Consider the following 13007-nt stretch of genomic DNA (forward strand, 5'->3'; position numbering starts at 1 on the left):
CTGCCGTGCGATGCCGATCATTGCTGGCGGCCGTTGGTTCTGCACGTGGCTGCCCAGAAGCTTGAACGAATTGGGTCATATGACCCACCAAAAAGTCCATCTTCTTTTGCATTGTTGCAAATTCCAATTTCAAAGAATCCATCTCCTGCGGTAAGTGCTAGAAGCCCGATCGGACACCCATCAACTCAGATCGGAAGCCCAATTGCAGGTTCTCCAGACGCTCATCAATGGTGTCCAATGGGTTATCTTTCTTTGGTGCCATGGATCGTATTGGCTCTGATACCAATTTGATAGGAACTTCCCTATCAAACCAATAAAACAGTAGCCAAACAAAGGAAAGAATAGAGGAACAAAACTGATTGTATTAATTTTCCTGGAGTTCAAGAGCCAGGTTCTCTCCCACAATCTGATTACAGTCTCCAGTCATAATTCCTTCAGTAAACTTCTTACAACTTATTTACTTACTCTAGACCGCACTCTAACCCGTGCACCCCTCTTACAGACAATCCCAGCCCATATAACTAACTTCCTAGCCACTTTCTGTGTTGGCCTCACCCTTCCCTCTCCTAGTGTACACGTAGGTAATTGGAGGCTTATCATTTTCCTTCACACATCAATAATCTCCTTTTACCTCTAAATGGATGTATTATCTTAATATTTCATAGGCTCAAGTTTGAAACTAGAGGACCCACCAAACCCAATATTCTTTGGGATACTCTCCAAATTGAATATGATACCCAGATTGAGAAACTTCTTGAACTTTTAAAAGGTGGCCTGCTATTGCTTGGCATCAATAGAGGGGCAAATTAAATGCTAAATTAAAAAAATATATATATATATTTGCAGCAAAAATACTCAAAAGTTTACACAATATAACATTTAAATACCTAAACTTTTTTTTGACGTAAAAAACACTCAAAGTTGCTAAAATGTAGCATTTAAATACTCAAACTTTTTTGTTGGTGGCCAAAATACCCAAAGTTACTAAAATGTTGCACCTTTACTACTAAAAAGTTAAAAAAAATATTACTACAAATGTATTTTAAGTTATACAAATTATTAAAAATGTACAAAAATAACCTAAATTAAATCTAAAATTAAAAAAATAGTTTATTTAATGAAAAAAAATATTTTTGATTGAAAATAGTTAAAAGAAAAACCAATAAATAAAAAACTATTAAAAGAGAAACAAATTTATTAAAAAAACATTAATATAATAAAAAAATATTTATTTATTATTTTCATTAAATAAAACTATTCTTTAATTTTAAAATTAATTTAAATTATTTTTAATATTTTTATATAATTTTATTGATTTTTTACAACTTCGAATACATTTGTATAATTTATTTTTTAACTATTTGGGTAGTTAAGGTGCAACGTTTTAGCAACTTTGGGTATTTAAATGCTACATTTTAGCAACTTTGGGTACTTTTTCCATCAAAAAAAAGTTTGGGTATTTAAATGTGACATTCGGTAAACATGGGGTATTTTTGCCGCAAATATCACAAAAAAAAAACAAGAAACACTTCTAGCAAAAATATTCACAGTAGTCAAATTCCCTTACTATATGTTCCATCTTGTCCACGAAACCATTGCCTAGAGAAAACAAAATCTCTTTTGGAATGCCACCTGCAGAATATCACATAAAAATTAATTTTATGTTGTGAAAACAAAACAAAAGGAACAAAGGTCAATGTATCCACTGGAAAATAACCATTGATTGGCCAATTAATAAGCATACAGAAACCATGATCACAATTATCAACATTACCGAGTCAGATATTTTGGATCATATGTTGCATGCACAACATCAATATGTCCATCAAAAGAATCGATCAACTCCAAATCACCTGTCAGCATATCCCACCTGTAAATATAAAATTATTAGATGAAAGTTTATTTTCTCAAGTATCAGTAATCAAATCAACTTACTCATATCTCTGGTGTCGGTCAAGGCTTAAAATCACTTCAAAAGCAGTGTCTGCACTAGCATCTAAAACAGCAGCAGACTTCACAAGAACACTTTTCTCATTCTACAAACAGAGCAACGTTAGTAACACACAATGTTGACTTCTTTTAATCTACAAATTTATATATAAGAAGAGCATGGATCTAGGTTCAAGAAAATTATTATCTAGGGACACCTCCATTGAATATAATGCATTGAAAGTAAACAATAACATGAGAGATGATACCTGGGAGACAGCAACATCTTCAAATATTCTAACACCTGGAAGTAACAAGAAAGATATTATCAAGGCCAAGAAACTCAAAATAATATTGAATTGTCGAAAGCATCTTCATTGTTTCAGATTCAAAAAGATAAAGCAACTTGATGATCAAAAGTACTGAGATTAACCCATCTCTTTCAAAATACCCTAGATCATGCCATTGTAATGAACCTTCTAGATTTTTGAGGTTCTCATAAAAAAGATAATATGTATATCAAAACGACACTCCAATAACACCAAATAAAATTACCACAAAAAAAACATCAAGTAACACATGTCCTAGTACCTTTTCCACGTGCTACTTTCAGCAAGAGAAAGTTGAATCTCAGTAAATTTCAGGACATTAATTACACCACAAAAATAGTAAACTTTTATTTTTGACCATTTAATCAGCTCCCTTGCTATCTTTACAATTCCATTAAAATAATTTTAACCACAAAACGGAGGTTACAAGATAGGCAAAACTTTTAACAACTTAAATTCTATCATTATTAACAATGAGCAGTAAGGTCAGCACAGCAACAGACTGCAGGTAGTCTAAAAGACAGCCACCGATCAAGAGAACAAAAATCCATAAATCCTTTATCTAGGTTGGGTTGATCATGTATATTTTATAAGGTTAAGAAAATGATACCATTAACTGTTCGAACACATTTCCATTGATGCACCTCAATCACATCACTGACATCCCTCTCAAAGTACCCATCTGGCCCAGCACTAGCAGCCAAGCGTGAGGACTGTCGCAAAAGTGCCTCTGGACCTTGCCCGATTCTTATCAGCTTTTTCAATCCATGTGCATACCGCCTAACTCTAGGTCGATGTCCTTCCAGATTGATCCTTCCACAACACAATTTTTCAAAAGATTTACATTAAACATATTAAGAAAATATTATTCTTTATGAAAAAGATTGAATCAATAACATGAAAGAAAAAGAAACAGCTCCACTAGTAGAAAAAGAGAAGGTTGATAAAATGAAACACATGAGATAACAAGGACAACCTGGTCCAAAGCATGAACAATATCTAAGCAAAAATCAACAATTAAACCTGAACCAAAGGTCAGCATCAAAATCAAATATAAGTTTTTTCCCTCAACTAGAATGCTAAAATTATGTTCCATTGGATTGAACCAGCAGAAACAACAAACCAATTTCTAAAGGAGAACTTAATCATGTCTTTAACCAAAGTACAAAATAAAAGTTCTTCAAGGAAAAACAAAAACAAGTATCAGCAACAACTATAATAGCATATTTCACTCAATCCTAGCTTGCGTGATTTAGGAACCTCCCACAGTCCCACTAAACTTCAAACTTCAAAGTGATTTCGCTAGTTAATGAAAAACCAACTAATGACATCAAAGCTTTCCTTCGAAGAATGCAGCTGGATTCAAAATCTCATATCAACATACAATCAATTAAAACTAAATCAGTGTGTGAAGTAGCAAATGCATCAGCAATAGATAATCCAAAGCTTACTCATTTTCGGTGTTCAGTTTGTTTCTGGAACTGCCTCCTTCAGATAGCTCATACTCAGCCTGCCAAAAGTAGAGTCCCAGGACAATAAAGATGATGAAAACTAGAACAATACTGCAATAGAACTTATCAACTCTAACATGTTTGCGAGTTATGAAACAAATTCTAATTTTAGTCTAAATGTTATATAAACCATTGAAATATCTGAGTTATAGAGAAAAACAACAAATTCTTTGCAAGGGAAAAATTCCTCAGTTTGTATTAATGAACTTAATTATGTAAGCGGCAGCATTTTACTAAAATGATATGCACCTGTTGCTTGGCCTGATCAAATGCTTCCATCCACTTTCGAGCGTCTCCGGCCGTAGAACATGCAATCTTCAAAAAGCAAATACACGTGAAACATTTCATCAAACAAGAAAAATGATGATTGAATTAAAACATAGGTTATTAAAAAAAATGGAAGCTAAGAATAGAAAATCTTCTAACTCACATAGACTAGGAAATGTACCAAAAGCTGTCTCATGAATTAACTACACTTTTACTAACACAAATAGGATCAGTTGACTTTTAAGTAACTATTTCAGCCTAATTTATTTAAATTGAAATTATCTCCAAGGAAACACCTGCTCATAAGAAAAGATACTTTTGAACAAGGTCTATACTTCAGAGATTTTGTCCCTGGTAATAGTCTTCATGTAATTTTATGAGTAATGAGCTAAAATCTATAGAACAACACTCCTCTTCTCTTTTTATAACTAAAATTGCTTCCAGAAAACATGAAACTTCAACCACCAATAACTGCCACAAACAGGAAGTCATGAATCACAAGAGCTCCTTGTAGACGTAAAATAAATAAAACCAACTAAGGATTCTCCAAATAGGTTAATTTAAGGTGACCAAGCTTTTTGTTCTGTAATGCTTGGGAACAAGAATTGTTTGAAACAGCTCAAAATCCTAAATCAGGTCAGAGTCAACTTATAAAAGGAATATGCAGCATAAACTGTCATACAATATTAACATTCTTTGCTACCAATAGTTTACAGACTGGAGAATATGAGCTACAGCATACCTCGCCTTTCTTCTCCTCATCTAAGCGATTATAAAAACGCAAGACATATACATCCTTATCCTACAAAATAAAACGTTAACAATACTTCAGCTTCCACAAATCTTATAGGCAGCATTAGTTATATTCTCTCTTAGAAGCTACTTAAAGAAGACAACAATCAGTGGATATAGATAATATATCAAATATAAACCTGAAAAAAGTATAAGAATGAAAAAAATGAAAGAAAGAAACAATCTTAGACACTACCAAGAATACAGATAAGTAATGACTTCTCAGAGGTGAGGTGCCTTACCCCTCGGACTTTTTGACGCCCTACCTCCTCCACCATAAGAGTGGGACCAACAACACCCTTCCTGATAGGTTTCTAGCCAAAAAGAATGAATTACAAGCATTAATCTGATATTATATATGATAAGAAATTAAACAGAAAATCATTAAATGGTGAATTTTAAAAGTAATGCACAATATATACTTAATCTATCCATATAATAGAGCATCAAACACAAAGTGCTTCCAAATTTTAATCCAAAACAAGCACAAAACTGAATGTTATGATCATGTTGAATCCCTATTCCATAGCATCTGTTCAATCTTCTGTGCCATGAAGTAATCAAAAGGAATTAGCAGGAGCTGTGTTCATCATTTGTTCAAATTCATATCATTACCTCATACATTCAAATTCTTAAAATAGTACCCTTTCCTCTCGATTTCACCACGCAAGGTCTTCAGTATCTAATCCGTCCTCTTTTCTATCTTCTGATTCATGATTTCACGTAAACAGATATTAATCCGTAATAAAATATGTCAGAGTCCTATAGACATCTTCTACAACTAGAGAACCCAGCTGCGTTTTCCCCTCAAATGGCAGCTACCTTTCCACTCTCATCATGCCTCATCTATTTTCTAACAACAGATACGTTTCTTCTTTACTTTTCGACAAAACCAACCAGAAAAGCAATCCATGAACAGCCAAAACTTCAAGAATCAAGCTTTAACAATCCAACAATATCTTTTTTCCTTATCATTTTCTAACAAACCCAATACAGAGCTCCTCCATATAATATTACACAAACCCAAAAACAAAGCAAAACAAAATAATGTTCAAGAAAACAAGGAAAACCCAAAAAAGACGGATTGAAACGAAAAACAATCACTTTGATCGTCACGTCGCTTTTTCAATCAAAAGGTTCAAAAAGTACTGACACTAGAAAAAAAAAACGTAAAACAAAGCTTACAATGCCGGGGTTTTCATGGGGGTCCCGCTTGTACATCTCAACGTACTTGCCTCTGACGAGCAAGTATCGGGCATGGCAATACTCGTGTCCAATCGAATTCACGCCCAGGTGAAAAACACACCCAAAATAACTATTCTCTTCGCTACCACCACTTCCGAAACTTTGCTCCGACCCGTTCTCGGATCCGACGCTCTTGTCCTTGATCAACGTCGCCGGATCCATGGTCGTTTTAGACCTCCTTCCACCTATATCACACTCTTGTCTTTCTTTCTCTCTCCTTTGGATGTCAGCCAACAAAAGGGGAGGAGAGATAGAGAAGCTGAGACAGGTGATGAGGAGACAAGACAGCACTGTTCAGAGCTTCCTCACCATTATTTTTATTCTACTTTCTATTTTTTTTTTTTTTTTTTTTCCGTTGATTTCAAGTTTTTTAAAAAAAAAAATTACACATCATTGAATAAATAGATTTTTTTGCTCACGTAGAACACCATATCATGCCTTTCAATGATTTCCTATGCGAAATTTGACTTTTAATGTATTAAGCCTGTACCAATAGAAAAAAATCTTATTTTTGTATTCTAGTATAATTTGGATTTCAAAAAATGCCTTTATTTTAACTTTTTCTCTTATTGTCTTCTCCTTCTCTATCTGCCACATTTTCTCTCTCTATCTCTCAAGCTCTTGTACACACAAAAAAATAAGGCAGCTTAATCTATACAAATTTTCGAGCTTATTTCAGGGCAAGTTGTAAATTTTTTGAAGGCAAGGACTTCATTTTGGATTTTGGATAAAAAATCGTATGGATAAGTATATATTTGTTATATGTAGTGAGAAAACTTGTTTATCAACATTGCTTTTGCTATTTCAAACAGATATGTGTATGCCTACATATTTTATTGTAATTTTTCACTGTCGGAATGGATTTTCGTTCCTTTCTTGGTTTTTTTCTGGGTTTTTTGTCTGCCTCGATAAGACTCGATGGTCCTCGATAAACCCCTCATGTGTTTATATCATTTGTCTACCTCGATATGCCTCGATAGGACTCGATGGTCCTCGATAAACCCTCACATATTTATATTATTTGTATACCTTGATATGCCTCGATGATCCTCAATGGACCTCAATAAAACCATCACATAAAGGGGAAATGGCTACCTCGATGGTCCTCGATGGACCTCGATAAAACCATCACATAAGGGGGGAAATGGCTACCTCGATGAGACTCGATGGCCCTCGATCGACCTCGATAAAAACCTCAGACTTGAGGAACAATGGGTACCTCAATGAGACTCAATGGTCCTCGATGGACCTCGATAGAGGCAAAAAAACTTAATTTATGTAGTGTATGCCTCGATGGGACTCAATTGGACTCGATGGGTTGACCTCGATAGTTTGATAGTTTGACCTTGATATGAATTGATATTTTACTGTTTTATGTTGTAGTTTAACTTTTTGACCTTTTTTTTTTGTTGCAGATTCGACTAGTTCCATATTTTTTGCATTCAATGGTGTTTGGGAACTCGAAAATAGGGATTGGATTTTCAGGGATGCTGAAAATCAAGTTCTGCCCATGGAGAAGGGTGTGACTTATGAGCAACTGCTTGAAATTCTGTACGATGAGCTTGAAGTGGATAAATGTGTGCATGACTTGAAAATTGAGGTCCCGTACACATGCCTATCACAATCCGTCAAACCTACCGTTATAAAAAATGATAGGCATGTGCGTGCATTCATTGGGTTAGCATCGAAATCTGTAGAGAAGTTGATTCCTCTATGTGTGACATTGATTAAGAAGGGAGTTATAAGAAATGCATCAGCTTCTGCCAGAGTTAATAAAGAAGTTCGATTTGAAGAGAACATTTCTCCTCCATGTCATGGTTTCAAAGGAACTCAAGGTGACATTGGAACATGTGTTCCCAAGACAAATCCAGACGTCATAGTCCATGATGATATCCTGGTTAGAGATCCGCCATATTTGCATGACATGGCGGAGTACGATCCCTATGGTTGCGATCCTTATGTCAACGACGATCCTGTTGCTGATGCAACAGATCTTGGTGGGCCAGATGTTAGGGAAAATTTGCCAACACAGAGTTCAGATGTTATGGTAGATGAGGAGCGCAGAATAGAAGATCGGCAAACACCTGGGACAAGCAGTAGTCGTCCAAGTCCAAGTAGAACCGATGATAGTTTTAGATGGAGTTTTCCATTGGACTTAGGTGAAGATCGTAGAACATGGAGTGCTCCCATGTTCACCAAAGAGAATATAGAGGCCTCACATCAACATCATTCCTCAACCAGCAAAGCTTCAGGAGAATTGCACCTTGGGAAGTTCTTTCAGAACAAACTTGAATTGAAAACCAAAGCATCCATATTTGTGATGAAGAATAATTTTGAGTTTATGGTGAAGAAATATGGGACTGATGTTTGGTACATTACCTGCAAGGATCCTGATTGTGGTTGGAGATTGAGGGGTAAGAAAAAAATGCGATCTGAAATGTTCGAGATTACTGTATACAACGAAGTACACACTTGCCCACAAGAAATTTGAGATAAGGACCACCGTCAAGCATCATCGTGGGTTGTTGGGCACCTAATCAAGAGGAAATTTGCTACCGATGGTACTCGGTACATGGCAAACAACATAAGGGAGGACATGAAGCACCATTTTGGGGTCGAAATGAGCTATGAAAGGCGTGGAGATGCAGAGAAAAGGCTCTTATGTATGTCAGAGGGACACCTGAGGAATCATACTCCAAGTTACCTGGATACCTGTGTCAGTTGGAGCATAAGAACCCAGGTACAATTACTGATTTTGTAGCAAAAGATGGTCATTTCTTGTATTGCTTCATTTTCCTCGGTGTTTCTAGGCGTGGCTTCCAGTACTGTCGTCCTATAATTTGTGTGGATGGCACATTCTTAAAGAATAAGTATGGAGGCCACATGCTCTGTGCTGTTGCGTTGGATGCAAACAACCAGTTGTTTCCAATTGTGTTTGCATTGGTGGACAGTGAAAACCATAACTCTTGGACTTATTTCATGAGAAAATTGAAGGAAGTCACAGGAGACGTTGAGAACCTTGCTTTTGTATCGGACAGGCATAAAAGCATTAATCATGCTTTGGAGCTTGTGTTCCCAGATGCCTATCACGGTGCATGTTACCATCACATCTGTATGAATGTGGTGGCAAAATTCAAAATTGACCACGTGAAAGACATCATGGGGTGTGCAGCGTACGCATTTCGAAGAACGGAATTTCACAAGTTCTTTGACAAGATTAAGGTAATTGATCCGCCCATTGCTCAATATCTAGAGGGAATTGGCTTTGAAAGGTGGAATAGCGCTTATTTTCCTGGTAACTGATACAATATCATGACAAGTAACTACATAGAAAGCTTTAACAATAAAACCAAGGAGGCAATGAGCTTTCCAGTCGCCACTTTTCTTGAATTCATAAGATTCACTCTTCAGTCTTGGTTTGCAGATAGACGTGAAAAAGCTGCAAAAGCAACAACTGTGTTATCACCTGAGATGGAAAAGGATTTGAAGCAAATAGGTGATAAAGAAATTTTCATGGATGTCCAAGTCCTTGGTCATCACAAATTTCTTGTGGTCAATGGTAATGGTGATGGCGAGGTGAACTTGGCCACAAAATCATGCTCGTGTGGCATGTTCCAAACCATTGGGATACCCTGTGTACATGCTTTTGCTACAGCCAGAAAAAGAAGCATAAACATTTACTCATTGTGTTCCCTTTACTATAGAATCGAGGCATTGAGGGACACTTATAAAGATACTATTTACCCTGTTGGGAACGAGGATGAATGGGTAATCCCTGATCACATCAGAGATACGGTTGTCGGCGTCCCCGTTGAGAAAACCCCTGTAGGAAGGCCCAGGAAGCAGAAAGTGGGTAGGTGAAAGACAAACCGCTATGCTTCACGCGGGGAAAAGATCGTCAAGCCACGTAAGTGTAGCAGATGTGGTGGTAGTGGGCACAATAGGAAGTCATGTAATGCTAGGATTTAAAAAAATTTGTTATGTAATTATTCAATTGATTTTGCTGCATTTATTATATGGGGTACTTCTTCTAATACTTTGTTGGTTTTGATCTAAATATATGCATTTATTATTATTTAGCTATTGAGGCAGACTTGGTTTGACCCATTGCGTTTTGTCGAGGCAGACACATTATGTGAATTTAGTAGTTTTTTATTTAATAACTTTTTCAAAAAATATTGTTTCATAAAAAATAATATACAAAACTAACTATATGCTATACTATACAAGATGTGTATCAAGAAAATGTAAGGAGCATCACGGGGACAAATTCTGATAGAATAGGTCCACACACCACTTAGTCCTGAAATGCTGGATGTTCTCATCGATAACGGTATCGAGTGGTAGCCTGGCAACCAAATGCTCGATATGTTTGATGGCAAACATACCACAATCCTCACTGCATATAATCGATTTTGTGTCAATACAAGATAAAAATAACTCTGATATTCAGTTTTCAAAATACACTAATTAAATAAGGAAATACCTTGTCTTAGTTTGAGGACACTCCTCCAGAGGAATACGACAATATGAAAAAGGCTTTGTGTTCTGCTCAGGTGATACTTGGAGGTCTTCATGGTCGTCAAACATGCCAGAACACCATAACAACGAAGGCAACAATAAGCACCAAGGCTTGATCACTTCCTCCAACAGAGTCGGACTAAGCACGCTATGGCTGGAATCATAAATGTTGATGCACCATGTTGGAGTGGAGACTTCAATGGCGATCCAATGTGCGGCTTTCTCGACGTGCAAGGCAAAATATACTTCACTCATATTTTGCCATGATGCGAGGAATTGATTATCATCGCCCTTCAACATTTTCAGCCCATCGTCGTCCCATGTATACTTAGTGCTGGTCTCTTTGAAATGATTCCAACGACATAGGCACACTTGGGGGAATGCGGTGTTCATGATCGCAGCATCCTGCCGAAATGTAGCATGATAAAAGTGGCGTCGGCGGCGTAGCATGTGCAAAGCGGCATCAATATGCTGAAAAAACATGAAAATTCGTTAGTACCATCAATATATTTTAAGATTGAATTGAAAACATAAATGTAATTAACATACCGAATCTCAAAGCCAAGTCTAGACTATATGCAACTACAAGAACCATGCCACACCGTGCATCCTAGTATGGATGTTCCGATCTCTCTTGTTGTCGATCTTCTCGATGATCCACTTATGGAAGCTCTTCTCCTGCTGTGGGTCGCACTTCCTCAAAGGTTCTGCAACTAGCCCCTGTTTATCTTGTCTCATCCTCTTCGTTGGGTCAGTAAAGTCATCAAAACGCTTGGGCCTGCGTTTCTTCCTGACAACTTCAAGGCCAGCTGCCTCTTCAGGCTGTAGTACTCGTACACTGGGACTGTTAGCATCACTGGCAACTACAGATGTCTGGGCCTGTGGAGTGGAGGGTTGATCACCGGGCTCATAGTCTACAGGCAAGATATCAGACTCTGTATCTGATTTTACGTCGGTGGATCGACCTGAGACTACTGAAAGTAGCTACGCCAACTGAGCCATGATCGTAGTCTGATTCTGAAGTAAGGTTGCATGGCTCTCCTTAACCCTCTTGAGCCTCTCCATCAATTGCTCATAATCATGCTGGGCAACCTGATTAGAGGAAGCTGCACAGGCCTGTGAAGTGCCCTCCTCAACCCTCGGGACATCCTCGTAAAAAATGGAGGCTTCCTTTGCAACTTTTGCCAGCTTCTCTACCTCCTTATCAGGTACTACTACTTCCTCCGCTGTAGTCCCAGCCTCCCCCACAGTTGATTCCAACTCAGGGAATAACCTGGTATCAACTTCTGGGAGGTTATTGTAATAGACTACCTCACCAGGATGTGGCTTCAACATGGAAAATACCACTAACTGCATGGTTGAATAATATGTGTCAAGAAAACTTTAATAAAAAAAATTGCTAATAAATTAATTTGTGACATTTAACAAGATACAATGGAACTTACTCGACGGTTGGTGAATATAGGAACCAACTGAGTTGTCGAAATAGTGATATCAGTCTTCGTAGCCCAGCTAAGCATCCTCGGTATCTGGTTCCCATTGTTCTCACAGAACTTACTCCCGAGAGATGGCATGGCCTCAAAAGCCCAGTAAAGAAGCGCGGGTGCATAGCCATAGAAACTATACTTTGCCTCCTTCTGTTTTTTGCTTGACCCCTCTTTCTTCTTCTCCTCGTAGTGTTTCAATTACTTCTTCATGTCCTTCTGAACTCCTTTGCTAACCTTCTTAAATGACAACTTCCCCTATGGATACTTGAAAAAAGTAATCAAGATCCTCAACCATCCTCAAAGAATCACCCCATATCGTCGTTGTCTTCTCTAGGGCATTCAGTACCCCCTCTATCAAATAGCACAAACCCAGCTTAAATGCATCTTCTGGGTTTGTCGAGGCCTTCAAAGCATCTTCCAACTAACCAAAACTAACCTTCGAATCACCATTAAAATATTCCTGCATGATCCGATCACTTGAAAGATGCTCTTTCAACTCATCTGGGGACGGTGATTTCCCAAAATTTAGCCCGGTATCTAGGGAAAACTCTGCAATACCAAATCTACACAGAGTGTTGCCTATGTAGAACTGACCCTCTTCAGGCTTCTTGCTTTCTACCTTACGCAACATTAGCTGATGCAGCAGAACCCCAGAAAAACTAAACGACTTTGCCTTAAAAAACAGTCCCAACGAGCATGCCTGTGCCCTTTCAATAAGACCATGCCTCTGAAACTGCTCTATAAGGGTATCCAAGTAGGCACTACCCCTATAAGTGACACGGCCAGGAAAGTGCTTCTCCAACGGCACAATAAGTTCAGGCATCTGAAAAGAAAAAAAACAAAAAAAAAGTTAAAAAATGTAAAACAATCTGGTAACTATTGAGGCCTATCGAGTCCCATTGAGGCAGTTACTATCGAGGCCTATC

At 37.5% G+C, this 13007-nt stretch overlaps 1 protein-coding gene across 5 annotated transcripts in view; it reads right to left on the reverse strand.

Annotated features, from left to right (window-relative positions):
• Nucleotides 1-6431, reverse strand: part of LOC133777811 (protein ENHANCED DISEASE RESISTANCE 2-like) — a 29336-nt gene extending 22905 nt beyond the window's left edge. For 3 of the 5 annotated variants that reach the window (XR_009868842.1, XM_062217557.1, XM_062217556.1), the window contains exons 1-10: nucleotides 6014-6428; nucleotides 5071-5142; nucleotides 4779-4838; nucleotides 4019-4084; nucleotides 3710-3768; nucleotides 2869-3071; nucleotides 2199-2233; nucleotides 1936-2036; nucleotides 1775-1870; nucleotides 1568-1632 (exon numbers count right to left, since the gene is read on the reverse strand). Coding sequence is in view for 4 of the 5 variants with exons in the window: in XM_062217557.1 (XP_062073541.1) it covers nucleotides 1568-1632; nucleotides 1775-1870; nucleotides 1936-2036; nucleotides 2199-2233; nucleotides 2869-3071; nucleotides 3710-3768; nucleotides 4019-4084; nucleotides 4779-4838; nucleotides 5071-5142; nucleotides 6014-6235 (979 nt within the window). In the remaining variant the exon portion in view is untranslated. Of the gene's footprint in view, nucleotides 1-1567; nucleotides 1633-1774; nucleotides 1871-1935; nucleotides 2037-2198; nucleotides 2234-2868; nucleotides 3072-3709; nucleotides 3769-4018; nucleotides 4085-4778; nucleotides 4839-5070; nucleotides 5143-6013 lie in introns of all 5 variants that reach the window. The other 2 variants (XM_062217555.1, XM_062217559.1) reach the window with 2 other exon arrangements.
• Between the last annotated feature and the right edge of the window lie 6576 nt (nucleotides 6432-13007).

The sequence above is a fragment of the Humulus lupulus genome, chromosome 5 (assembly GCF_963169125.1).
Source record: "Humulus lupulus chromosome 5, drHumLupu1.1, whole genome shotgun sequence".
NCBI lineage: Eukaryota > Viridiplantae > Streptophyta > Magnoliopsida > Rosales > Cannabaceae > Humulus > Humulus lupulus.